The sequence below is a fragment of the Gekko japonicus genome, unplaced genomic scaffold, assembly GCF_001447785.1.
Source record: "Gekko japonicus isolate JY-2015 unplaced genomic scaffold, Gekko_japonicus_V1.1 scaffold6730, whole genome shotgun sequence".
NCBI classification, from domain to species: Eukaryota; Metazoa; Chordata; class Lepidosauria; order Squamata; family Gekkonidae; genus Gekko; species Gekko japonicus.
In genome coordinates this window covers 1489-14409 of record NW_015168869.1, presented here as the reverse complement: position 1 = coordinate 14409, position 12921 = coordinate 1489, and the positions used below count along the sequence as shown (strand labels likewise).

The following is a 12921-nucleotide window of genomic DNA, read 5'->3' as shown; positions in this document are numbered from 1 at the left end:
ACCACCATGAGCCACCATGAACTACTTTAAAAATTAATGGAAGTTCATGATGGTAGACCTGTCTTGAACTTTGGTTTGTGAACCAGAAAGAAAAATTTGTGATGAATTCTGCTTTGTGTTTTGGGCTTCCCCATGCCTAGTAGTGACAGCTTTAAAATGGGATTAGATAGATTCATGGAGGGTAAGTCTGTCAATGGCTACTAGCTATGGTGACTGAGGGGAACCTCCACATTCAGAGGCTCTAATTCTCTGAATTCCAGAGCCAGGAGGCCGCATCAGGGGAAGGCCTCCACCTCTATGCCCTGTTGTTAGTCCTCCAGAGGACCTGGTGGTTGGCCACTGTGTGAGACAGGATGCTGGACTAGAAGGACTATTGGTCTGATCCAGCAGGGCTCTTCTTCTGTTCCTCTCTTCTGATCATTATGGCTATAAAATCAAAAATATGTTACCCATCTATCTATCTTCAGGTACAAACTGGGCTGGTCAGATCCTAACTGATTTGGTTGATGCATCTAAAAAAAATAAAGAAGACACAAATAGCACAGATGATGAAATGGAAGAATTTCCATATCTTGAAGTTGGAGATCCTGAGAAATATCAGGTGAACACTGAAACCATGCAGAGAAACTCTAAATTATTTTGATGAATTTCTTTTGCCTAAAACATAATCTCCATGTGTCATTGTGTGAAAGAGAGACAAGTAAATCTGAAACAATCCCAAGGTTCTCACAGTTGGTAGATCAAAACTGACCCTGTATGAGCCAGCAAAAAGTATCACAAAGAGAAGTAAGTTGGGGCAGAGAGAAGAGGACATTTCCTGGTCCTTTCATTCCCTCTCCACCAATGCTCCCTCTAAGCTATGGAGTCCTGTGAGCAAAAATCCTACTTTGTGAGCTACTGGCCTTAAAGTCATGAGCCAGCAATTTGGCGACTGCATAAATTGATTTGCTCTGAAGCCATCCTTCCTGAGCGGAGACAAAAATGTGTGAGCTGGAGGCTAAAAAACGGTGAGCTGGCGTACACCAACTCAGTTTAGAGGGAACACTGCTCTCCACCATGAGTTCTTCACTCAGACACCCAAATTACAACCAGAGACCTTTCTAGACATGATGTCAGGATACATTAATCCAAGGAACTCAGTAGATAATGGAGAGGCTAAAATTACCCACATGCTCAGCTCTGGTCAGTTGAAGGCAACATTAGATGCTACTTTCTATTGTTAAGAACTTCTCTCATCCACTGAGAGGGATTTTGTCCAAAGCAGACAAATCAGTTCAAAATCTCAACCCATTCAGAGCCCCAGATAGCCCCTAATGTGAAAAAAGTAAAATTATTTTCAGTATTGATTCTAGGGGCCTGTATGTGTGTACATGCACATGATGACAAGATAGAAGTCTGAATAACCAAGAAACCCCCACTCCAAGAGAAAAAAAATCTGCTCCAGAGATTTTTCCCAAGACAATCACCTGTAGGAAAACTGTCAGGATCTCTTCCAGTCATAGAATTCTACTCTACCCCACCCCAATGTCCACTTTCATGCACTTACATGCACATGCACACATGCACTCTGCCATGCTCTCAATTTCTTTTCATTGAGATATTTATACCTCACTTTCCACCCCAGTCAGAACCCAAAGTAGCTCCATTTCCCGCTCCTCTGTTATCTCTCAGAAAAGGGCCCTTTGGGGTAAGTTAAACTGCAAGAGTGTGACTGGGCCAAGGTCAACCAGTTGACTTCCATGGCAGAGTCAGGATTTCAACCTGAGTCTCCCAGAACTTAATCTCACACCATTGCTCCACCAAACAAGGTTTAAAATAAAATAATATAAAATAACCCAGGTGGCCATTCAAGGAACTCTTAACATAACATGTAGTTTCGTCTACGGATTTTTTTTCTTGATCGTGTACATCAAGATGTGTTAGGCTGATGTTTAAAATCTATGTTTTATCTGACTTTTCTTTGAAATGATGTGGGTTTTTTGATAGAAAAAAAATCTCCTTTGTTACTAGCTCTCCTAACAGCAAATAGCCATTATTATACAGGATAATAATACTGATGTATCATTAAACTATTAAGTTCTCTTTTTCTTTCCATCATTCAATTTATTAAAGAGGATGGCAAATTTACCTTCCAGAAGAGTTATGTTTACCCACCTTGTTCCTTGTAATCTACCCGCATCAATCTTCAAGAACAAGGCCAAGGTGAGAATTCCAATGCCTTGAAGTCATAGTAGCAGATATCCTTAAGCTTTGAACTTCTGTTACAATATAGCAGTTTCACAGTATATTATCAGACTTGCCTATGATAACAGGACTCTTTCCTTATGCATACATCTAACTGCAGCTTTATGATCCCAAAATGGAGGAAATCTGTACTACTTGTGCAATTCACTTCCTGTTCCTTGCTCTTCCATTACATCTGAAAGGGGAGGTTGCATCTCTTGACATGGAAACAGAAAGGCATAAGGTGTCTCTTCAGGAGATGTAAACATTTTATAGGGGAAAGAAGAAGCAAAAGGATTTGCACTGATCAGCTGGGATCCAACCAATGCCTCTGTAGGCAGAGGGATTTACAACTTTCTCATCTCCCTCCACTCCATCTGCAGCCCCAAATTCCCTCATGCTGGCGCTAGCCCTATTCCCTCATCGTTGCCTCATCAAAATGACATGTTATAAATTAAGTTATTTCACACTGTATCCTAGATTGAGAGCTCTGGGTATATGCAGTATATGCAGCAAATTTCAGCAAAGGGAACAGCAGTGAAGGGAATCTCCCTCTCTATGCTGGAACTTCAGTTCTTTCCAAGATCTACTATATTAAGTTAGTTTCAAGAGTTATTGCCATTTCCAATACATGGCTTCACACTATATATGAACTGTTTCAGAGGGTAGCTGTGTTGCTTTCTGCTGAGGAAAAGTTAGATTTGAGTCCAGTAGCACCTTGGAGACCAACAAAATTTTCAGGATATGAGCTTTTGAGAGTCACTTCATCAGATATGAACCGGTAACAGATGTCTAACCACTGTGGAAAACCATGAAATCTGTCTCTACGCAAAAGAATGGTGATGGAAAACGCCGTCAAGTCACAGCTGACCCATGGCGACCCCGTAGCGTTTTGAAGGCAAGCGATGTTCAGAAGTGGTTTGCCATTGCCTGCCTCTACGTCACCACCGTGGTATTTCTTGGTGGTCTCTCATCCAAATACTAGCTAGGGCCATCCCATCTTAGATTCCGGGATCTGATGAGATCAGACTAGATTTGGCAATCCAGGTCAGTGACACAAAATTATAAATGGACACAAAGGAGACATTAAAATGAAAACATTCAGAAGCCACTGTGACAGCACTTCAATGGGCTCTGGCTCAGGAAGCTTTGGTTACAATGAATTAGTTGATTTTGTGAGGGAGGGGACCCTGGCCCCACCCTCTCAGTTGCTTTGGCCCTGGGCTGCTACCCATGTAGACTCAGAAGGAGTGAGTCTGAACACACTTGGTTCCTCCTCCTCCTCTCACCAGCTCCCCTCCTAGCTTGGAAACTCTTCACTGGTTTCCTCTTTTGAAGGAAGCATTACAACTTACAACTTGTGTTAGGTGTTATGCATTGGGACTGAAACATCCCCAGACTGTTCTACTAGAGACTGGCTGAGCTTGGAGCCCAAGAACAATAGCCCACCAGGACTCTGGAAGTAACCAATCAAGAAGTAATGTTACGTAAATAGCCTACCATTGGGAGTGGGGTGTGTTTGGGCATGGCAATTGCATGCTATTTAAACAGGGCTGAGGCCCTGGAGTTTAGTCCTGTACTTGCTGAAATCACTAATAAAGTAGAGCTGATCACTAGTAGTGGGGTCTGATAATCCATGGAACCCAGTATTTAACATTAGCCTTCTGGCCAATCTCTACCCCTTGCAAGGAGAGTGGTCTTCACAAGAGGCTGGGAGCTGCTCTTCCTGTCAGTGTATCTGGGCCCTGCCTGGAGATACTACCAATCAGCTGTAGCATGGGCAGCTACTCCTAAAAGCTTTCCATCATTGCCAGGGTAGTTCTGGGGGAGGGGAGGATTGGGAGTCTCCCTACCCACCACCAGTCTTTAAGATTTCACAAAGCTCTCTAATGTTATGAAACCTCCAACTTCAACCTCCAACTTTAAACTTCCAACTTTAAATGTCTCTGGTCTGGTGGCACATGGAATTGGATCCAGGAAAATGTACTTAGTACAGTTCCACTTGTGCAAGGGCTGCAGCAACACATTAGCATTTCTGTATAATTTTTAACAAAATAACACTGTGCATATGGAGCAACAGATAGAACTTTTAATGTCTCTGGTCTGGTGGCACATGGAATTGGATCCAGGAAAATGTACTTAGTACAGTTCCACTTGTGCAAGGGCTGGAGAAACACGTTAGCATTTCTGTATAATTTTTAACAAAACAACACTGTGCATATGGAGCAACAGAATGTGAAACAGATAGCTTGCATGGTCTTTATTTACGTTGCTTTTGAAATTGTGTCAGACAAAATATCTTGTGCTATTTCGTATGCACCTGGAAAGGGTACTGGCAATGAAAGCAGACAGCAAAGAATAACATTAGTGCCTCTGCTTGTTCATTGACTGTCGCACATACAAAAATCTTCTGTGGAATCCACCAACTATTGTCTGCTGAAAAGGGAGTATTCACCCACCTCAGTACAGTGGGAAACGTTTACAAAGAAGTGGAAGAGCACAACAGAATTTGTTTTCTGTTAGAGAATGGAGTAATGTGCATGTATAGGAGCTTCATGTACACACCTGGATGACCCTGAAGATCTAAACAGAATGAATTAATGATATGTCTCAATAATGGATAAGCTTGTGAAACATGGAACTATATAATGGGTTATGGATTCCTTTGGTCTGTTCCAAGTCAAATTCTTATATAACCAGTTCACATATTATGCTTATCTGATGCAGATTTTAACAAGTGCTCCTTTTAGATGGTGTCCAGCAATCACACTGGCAACATAAATACTATGAGAAACCCCATCTCGTAGAGGCAATCCAATTTTGTCATAGTAATCAATGGGATTTATGAATATACAGGCCAGACAGTAGTTTTCTTTTGAAACTTTGAATTTGCATCTATAGGATACAGAACATCCATTCACTAAAAAGGAATTGGGTGTGGGTCTTTTTTGGTGTGTTCTGATAAACAGATTTGCAATTAATATTGAGTAGCTAAGAAAAACCAACTTCAGAGATTTTAAATTTGGTTGATACTTGTGTGATTAAGAATAAAGGGAGAAAATGAAATATTTGAGGCTGTAGAATCCTGTACTCATTTTGTGGCAGTAATTTACTACTACAGTTTTGACTTATCTCTTGAAATATCATATATATGCTTCAATTTTAGATACTGCTGCTCATTCGAAATCCAAAAGATGTAGCTACATCTTTTTACCACTTTTCCAACGGATTGGCTCCACTTCCCTCTTACACCTCCTGGGATGACTACTTCAAAGCTTTTATGACTGGACAAAGTATGTTTGCTCCCCCCCCCAACCAGGGCTCTAGTCGGGGGGGAGCTCTCAGGTACGGAGCTCCGGAAGAGAACCTCTAGGGGGCGGGGCGGTCACGTGGTGAAGCCCCGCCCCCTTCTTTACCCCGCCCTCTGCTTCGATCCTCATTCCGTTTGGGAATGAGGATGAAGCAGGAGGGTAAGTAGCCGGGCCTTCTGACACACTTCCGGTGATGTCAGGGGGTGTGGCCTTCTGTCACTTCCGGTGATGTCAGGGGGCGTGGCATATGCAAATAAGTTATGCTAATGAGTTATGCTAATGAGCTCCGGCAGCTCTTTTTCTACAACAAGACCCCTGCCCCCAACTAACAGTGCAGTTCTAAACTGAGTCACACCTACTTAAATCCATGGAAGTCTATTATTGTGTTGGAGAAATGTATTGAACAGCAGTAGCTTCATGCCAGTAAAAATAAAAAAATGAAGAACTACAATAGATTAAATGACATCTCTCTAGATATTCAACAAAAACGCCAGTGTATTAGAGACTAAGTCCATTGCCCCTGTACCAGTTGCCCAAATTTTAATTTCATTGAAAGCAATCAAATTTGCCCCCTGACTTGGGTGATCCCTGTCTTTGCTATAGCCATGCAGGGGACATCTCTTCTCCTATAGGGATAGCCAGATTTGCAGGTGTTTCCCATATTGAAGAGAGCCTGGATTGACTCTGGACAGGGGGAAACAGAGGAGGGAGGGGAAGTGTTTAAGGAAGGGGAGGGAGTTGAATTGCAACTCTGTCTTCGCAGAAATACCTTATACATGAATAGCAAACCCCATTGCATTCCAGTCACCAAAGAATACTCTAGTCGTCAACTCTACTGCCTTTTGTATACTTTCAGTGCCCTGGGGCTCTTATTTTGACTATGTCTTTGAATGGAACAAGCATGCTGATGATGAAAATATCATGACAATCACTTATGAGGAACTGAAGGAGGTAAGTATGGAAGCTGTATGGAAGACACACTGCACCTTGTAAAGATTTGCTAAGGAACTGGGATAATGAGATGACATAAGCACTGATTCGAGATGAAGGATAAGGCTGCATACTCACAGCAGCCAAGTTGCTTGCACTGCACTTCAAATATTGCAATGTACAAGCTTCTTCCTTTGTATTGATCTACGGCAATGATGAAGATCCTCGATTACACAGCCAGTAAAGTTGGTGTATGCTGGAAACAAGTCAGCAAAGTGCCTTGACACTTCCTGTAAACCAGTTCTTTAGACATCACATTATCTCAGAATAGAAGCTAACCAATCACTGTATCATCCTCTACTGATAAAATGGCTGGCATTCATTTGTGTTGGCTTCCACCATGTTGCCCATGGGCAGTAGCAAAACAAAGACCCCTCTGGCAAACGTCTTTCTTGTGCTTCCAGAACAGTACATAATATGCAGTAAGCATGGCACCACCAAAACAATTCCTCCACCAATATTTAGGCAACTCCCACAGCTGTGAGGCTGTGCCAATAAAGAGATCTTTAGTCTCCTCCCATATATACTCTAAAAATGGTGCTTTCAGTCATAGGGTTGGGCTGTAGGGAGAGAGAATGAAAATGACAGGAAAATGACAGAAAATGTGCTAAATCAACAAGAATATTGTTAGTAATATAAAATACCCCTTTGCCTGATCTCTACCTATTGCTTAACCTTTTAAATTAAGTTTTGAATCACATTTCTTATTTTTTTGGAGCACTCATGACAGCAAGTCTCCTCTCTCCCCTTTGCTGTTTGTTGGTTGAGATTTTGTTTCTTTTTTGTGTTTTTCTTTCTTTCTCTATTGTCCTCCATTATACACTTCTGAATGTACAAGATAAATGCATTTGAGTATAAACATTTGCTGCTCTTCTTTTGGAAGATGTCCCAAAGATTGTTGAGTGCTAGGTTTGCCTGGGTTTTATTGACATTAATCATCTTCTAAACTCAGACACTTTTAGCAGTCTTTTCCCCCTCTTTTCCTCATTTCAGAATAGACCTTTGGGGGTGAAACGGATAAGTGAATTCTTTGAGTTGAACCTAACTGAGCAAGAGATTCAAGAAGTCGTAGACAAAAGCAGTTTCCAAGCTATGAAAGAAAATTCTCAAAAAACCCATGGCGAATTTGGCAAAGTCCTTTTCCGCAAAGGTAACTTTCTAATGAGCTTCAAAGTAAACAAACCCCAATAATTTTACATTAGGTTTGAAAAACAACTGATCATTGAAACACAGGATGACTTTCATAATCATCCCCCATGCAATCCTAAACAGATTTACACCCTTCTAAATCCATTGATCCATGAGCTACCAGTTTTCACACAAGAGGATAATGTCGTTTATACATCAGTTTGTATATGATAAAATTCAACCCATGCATTCTTACAGCAGTTCAGACATGTTTCCTGACCCACACTGCTATGGGCAGAGAGCTCTTGCACAGGTGACTGCATGTTCCCTCTGGTCTGTGGGTCTGCTACTTCTATTGAAACAAATGTGGCAGCTGTTTGGGGAGTGAAGCTCCAATGTCCATGGAATATGTCTCTCTAGATCTAAGCGGTGGGAGATTAAATGGCATCGGCATAGCATTAGAAGTGGTGTTTAGTTGCTGAGACTAGATAAATAGCCAGCCACAACTGGCCTATTCTATCACAGTCTTGTAGCGCTTCCTCTTCATTCTTTGAAAAATACACTTGAGCGGTGTTCCCTCTAAGCTGAGTTAGTGTGAGCTAGCTCACAGTTTTTTAGCCTCCAGCTCACACATTTTTGTCTTAGCTCAGGAAGGATGGCTCCAGAGCAAACTGATTTATACAGTAGCCAAATCACTTGCTCACAACTTTAATGCTAGTCACTCACAAAGTAGAATTTTTGCTCACAAGACTCCACAGCTTAGAGGGAACATTGCACTTGAGTCATCTGATTTTATTTTGTAAAAGTAGCTGTAGCAGAAGCATATTATTGTAATGAAAATGTGTTGGGATCAGGATACACCTGGAACAACAGTAGAATGATTGATCAAAATGTATTGAGAATATTATGGATAGTAACACAGATACTCTGTGCAGGTGGAGTTAGTGACTGGAAGAACCTTTTCACTGAAGATCACAACCGGGAAATGGACACAACATTTGAAGAACGTCTAGGGGGAACTAAATTAGGAGAAAAAATAAAGTATGGAGTGTATTGCAAGGCCTGAGGCCAACAATAGAACTGTGGAAATGTAATCTCACTACTGTACTATCCAGTCTTTGCTTTATATACATAAGAATACACCAGTTAGGCCTGGTCCTATCAGAACTGCTGCACCACAAAGAAGTACAAAGAATAGGCCATACCCATCACTTCCTTAAATAAATCTAAATATTTTAAATAGATCCTTAGATAGAGCTAATGAAAAGGTGGTTGCAGTGAGTTCCTAAACAATGGGGTGAGCCCAGCTTCTCCTGCTTAGCTCCTGAAATGTCAGATGTATATTCCGGCAAACTGAACAACGGCTCAGTCCAATGCTTCAATTACGGAGGAAAGGATAGGTGGGACTGTAATAAAACCCACCAGCCCTACCAGCTGTCTCAATTTTAGCCACTGCCTCTAATCCTCATTATCCATACCTAGGGTTCTCAACTATGCATTGCAATATTCCTGGAGAATTTGAGGGGGGGGGATAGACCCTTGGGAGGGCGGGGCATTGGGGTATAATGGTGTACAGCTCATCTTTCCCAGCAGCCATTTTCTCCATGAGAACTGATTTCTATCATCTGGAGATCAGTCATAAATGTGGGAGCTCTCCAGGCCTCACCCAGAGGTTGGCAACCCTAGCCAACCCAGCTCTCTCCCTACAGCATATTGTTCAAATTATTCCTGCAATTATTATTCCTCTAATTATTCCTTGAATCCTGGAGTCATTGTGATATCAGTTTATGAGAAGAGATACACAATAATCAGGAAAGGCTTTGAGAAGTATATGCCCTCTTCAGCCTACAAACTGTATCAAGAGCACCAAGTGATGTTTAACTGCACTGAAATGAAAGAACTAAGAAGTTCTCATTATCCTTTTTGTTTGTTTCTTCTACCCCAAAGCCCAAGCACACCGTAAGCCTTTCTCATTCTCACTATGCTTGTGAGAGGTGGGTTACGGGAATGAAAGACACTATTGAACTGCACCAGGGAAGGTGTTGCCACTGTGAGATAATAAAGTAAATGGCTGAGGATGACTGTGATGAATAGTGGATTATTCCTTTCAGTGATCAGTCATATTCTCCTAGGCTAGTGACTGTACCTGTATGTTTCCTCTCCACATTGGGGTGAAATAACATTGGGGTGAACATTCACAGAGCCCTCATTCTGTTGGAAAAAAACCTAACACCTTGTCACTCCCTTAATTCCAGAAGGGAATTTTATGGAGTTTGTTCATTAATTGCATTCCTCATTTGGATTTGCATTAAGTAAAGAGACTAGTTAGGCCTTTGTATGGCTTAATATGTTGTATGGCTTCCAGGTCAATTCTGCCCTTTAAAAAAATAAAAATAAATTATTTTTATTCTTTTATACATTACAATGTAACCACAATACTACATGAAAAACACAACAAAGGGAAGGTATGAGGGAGCTTTCAAGTAAGTACTATATTATACACATCATTTCATCTAACCCTTTTCACTTCATTTAAGACCAAAGACGTATTTAACTTTATTTGTACCCCTGCATTTTGTGGACCCTTGAAAGTGTCAATCTTAATGTAAGGGGGAGCTAGGCTTAAGGGATGTTTATAGAAAAATCCAACTGTGATGGTGAGTGTTTGTAGGAAGAACTTCATGCGATGTCATGTAGTTTATCACTGGTGCCCAAAACCGTGACAATTTAGCGTGTCTGTTAGTATTAAGTGACTGAGAAAGCTGACATTGGACTGTTATTTTCACCATAATGAACTGTTCCCACAATTTGTCATGCCACCCAGCAAAGCCTACAGCCCAAGAAGTTATAAATCTAAGCCTCCCCTGTATAGTTCCTAGTGGCCATTTTAGTATGACTAGGGGTCTTTTTTCATAGAAAAAGAGCTGCAGGAGCATATTAGCATAACTTATTAGCATATGCCACACCCCCTGACATCACCGGAAGTGTGCACCAGCCCCCCTGTCAGGCAGAAGCACCTGGGATCCATTCTTCCCCCCCCCTCTCCCTTCCCTTCGCCTCCAAGTCAGGCGAAGGAAAAGGGTAGGGGGAGGATCTCAGGCGCTTCTGCCTGACAGAGGTGCTGGTGTGCCCACAGCCAGCCTGGGTGAATGATAGAATCATTGACTCATAGAGTGGGAAGGGACCTCCAGGGTCATCTAGTCCAACCCCCTGCACAATGCAGGAAATTCACCAATACCCCCCCACACCCCAGTGACCCCTGTTCCACGCCCAGAATATGATAAAAAAGAATATGATTAAAAAAAACCTCCAGGATCACTGGGGGCCAAACTGGCCTGGAGAAAAATTGTTTCCTGGCCCCAAAGTGACGATCAGCATTTCCCTGGGCGTGTAAGAAAGGACCACAAGAACTAAGCACTGATGCAACCCTTCCTGCTCTACCTCTCCTGATTTGCCTAAGTTCACACAATCAGCATTCTGATCCTTTTAAAGTTGAAAGCATGATATAAATGCAAAGGACTGTTTGTAAGATTATCTGTAAGACACAAGACCAGGACGCATCTCACTTCTGGCAATCACTTGGAGAGACCCTATCACTCAGCTTCCATTGCCCCACACACACCCCACACTGGAATAAGAACATAATATCAGGCCATACCACATTGCAATAAAGCCCCTACAACTGTATACAGAAATACTGAGCTTCCCTACCATTTGCCACAACTAGCCCACCACACAACCAGGATCAAGACTCCTAAGTGGACCAACAGACAGGCATACACTCGTTTGAGAAACTGAGTATTACATTACAACACCTCTGGAACATTACAGATCAGTAGAGGCAGCACTGCACAGTGGTCAGAGTTGCAGATTGATGTGGGGAGACCCAGGTTTGTATTCTCACTCTGCTGGCTGAGTGACCCCGGGCCAAATCTCCCCTTCTCTACCTAACCTACCCCACAGGGTTGTTGTGAGGGTAACACACACACAATTTTTAAAAAGGTGTTCAAAAGTTGGAACTATTGGAAGGGGAAGGACTTGCCTGGGGCACCACTGGATCTAGGGCTGGTCCTGCATACATGCAGCTGGGATGAATCTGAATTAGCGTTACAGAGTGCTCAGGGGTAAAATCTGTAGGGGCTTGCTACATGTCCCCACCCCCTGGCCTCCTCTCAGGGCCGGCCCCAGTTTTTTAGCACACTAGGCTGCAACAAACTTTGCAACAAAATCTGAAACACTATGTACAACAAATACTTTTCAGCAAACTAAATCCTGGCTTGAGTCCAGTGGCACCTTTAAGATCAACAGATGAGCTTTTTTGTGCACAAACACTCTTCTTTAGATACAATGAAATATAGAGAGAGGGTGGGCAGTAACTTCACATACATGTATGTTAAAGAAGCTCATACTAGGGTTGCCAGGTACCTCCCGGCCACTGGCGGGGGATGCCAGATACAGACTGGGAGATGCCAGCGGGCTCTGTTTCAGGCCACCCGCCACAGCCTCCAACCCCTCAAAAAGTTCTCCTCTTCCCAGATCTATCATTGGAAGCATTAAATAAACAGAGAAGCCTTAAACCCATCACAACTAGGCTTGCTAATGCATGCATTCATTACAGATAACAACATAAGAGAAGCCATTGTTGGATCAGGCCAATGGCCCATCCAGTCCAACACTCACACAGTGGCCAAAAATACCAGGTGCCATCAGGAGGTCCAGCAGTGGGGCCAGGACACTAGAAGCCCTCCCACTGTGCCCCCCCCAAGCACCAAGAATACAGTGCATCACTTGCCCCAGACTGAGAGTTCCTATCTATAGCTTGTGGCTAATATCCACTGATAGATCTTTGCTCCATATGTTTATCTAATTCCCTCTTGAAGCCGTCCATGCTTGTAGCTGCCACCACCTCCTGTGGTAGTGAATTCCACGTGTTAATCACTCTTTGGGTGAAGTACTTCCTCGTCTGGTCTGCTACAAGTAGTATCATCCTTAATCACCAAGAGAAGTCCTATGTAGCTACAAGATCTAGAGAGCAGGCAAGGTCTCCTCCAAGCTTTAAACATCGAAGCTCCAGCAGACCCTCCAAAGATTTCTTCAAAGGAAGAAAACAAATGGAGCAAAATACCAATTACACAGTCTCAATAACATTAAAGCTAGCATTAATACTGATGCACTTTCTCCTTATTCTTTTCTTAGTTATATGATATGTAATTTGAACAAGGGATCAAGGTTGTTTCCTTGAACAAGGCATGATTTGGGCAATAGGATT

At 42.4% G+C, this 12921-nt stretch overlaps 1 protein-coding gene across 1 annotated transcript in view; it reads left to right on the top strand.

Moving 5' to 3' along the window:
* The window catches only part of LOC107114321 (sulfotransferase 6B1-like), a 14264-nt gene extending 5546 nt beyond the window's left edge, over positions 1 to 8718 (top strand). The window contains exons 2-7 of the mRNA XM_015415767.1: positions 468 to 601; positions 2113 to 2202; positions 5390 to 5516; positions 6391 to 6485; positions 7518 to 7674; positions 8588 to 8718. Coding sequence (XP_015271253.1) covers positions 468 to 601; positions 2113 to 2202; positions 5390 to 5516; positions 6391 to 6485; positions 7518 to 7674; positions 8588 to 8718 — 734 coding nt within the window. The remainder of the gene's footprint in view (positions 1 to 467; positions 602 to 2112; positions 2203 to 5389; positions 5517 to 6390; positions 6486 to 7517; positions 7675 to 8587) is intronic.
* The last annotated feature ends 4203 nt before the right edge of the window (positions 8719 to 12921 follow it).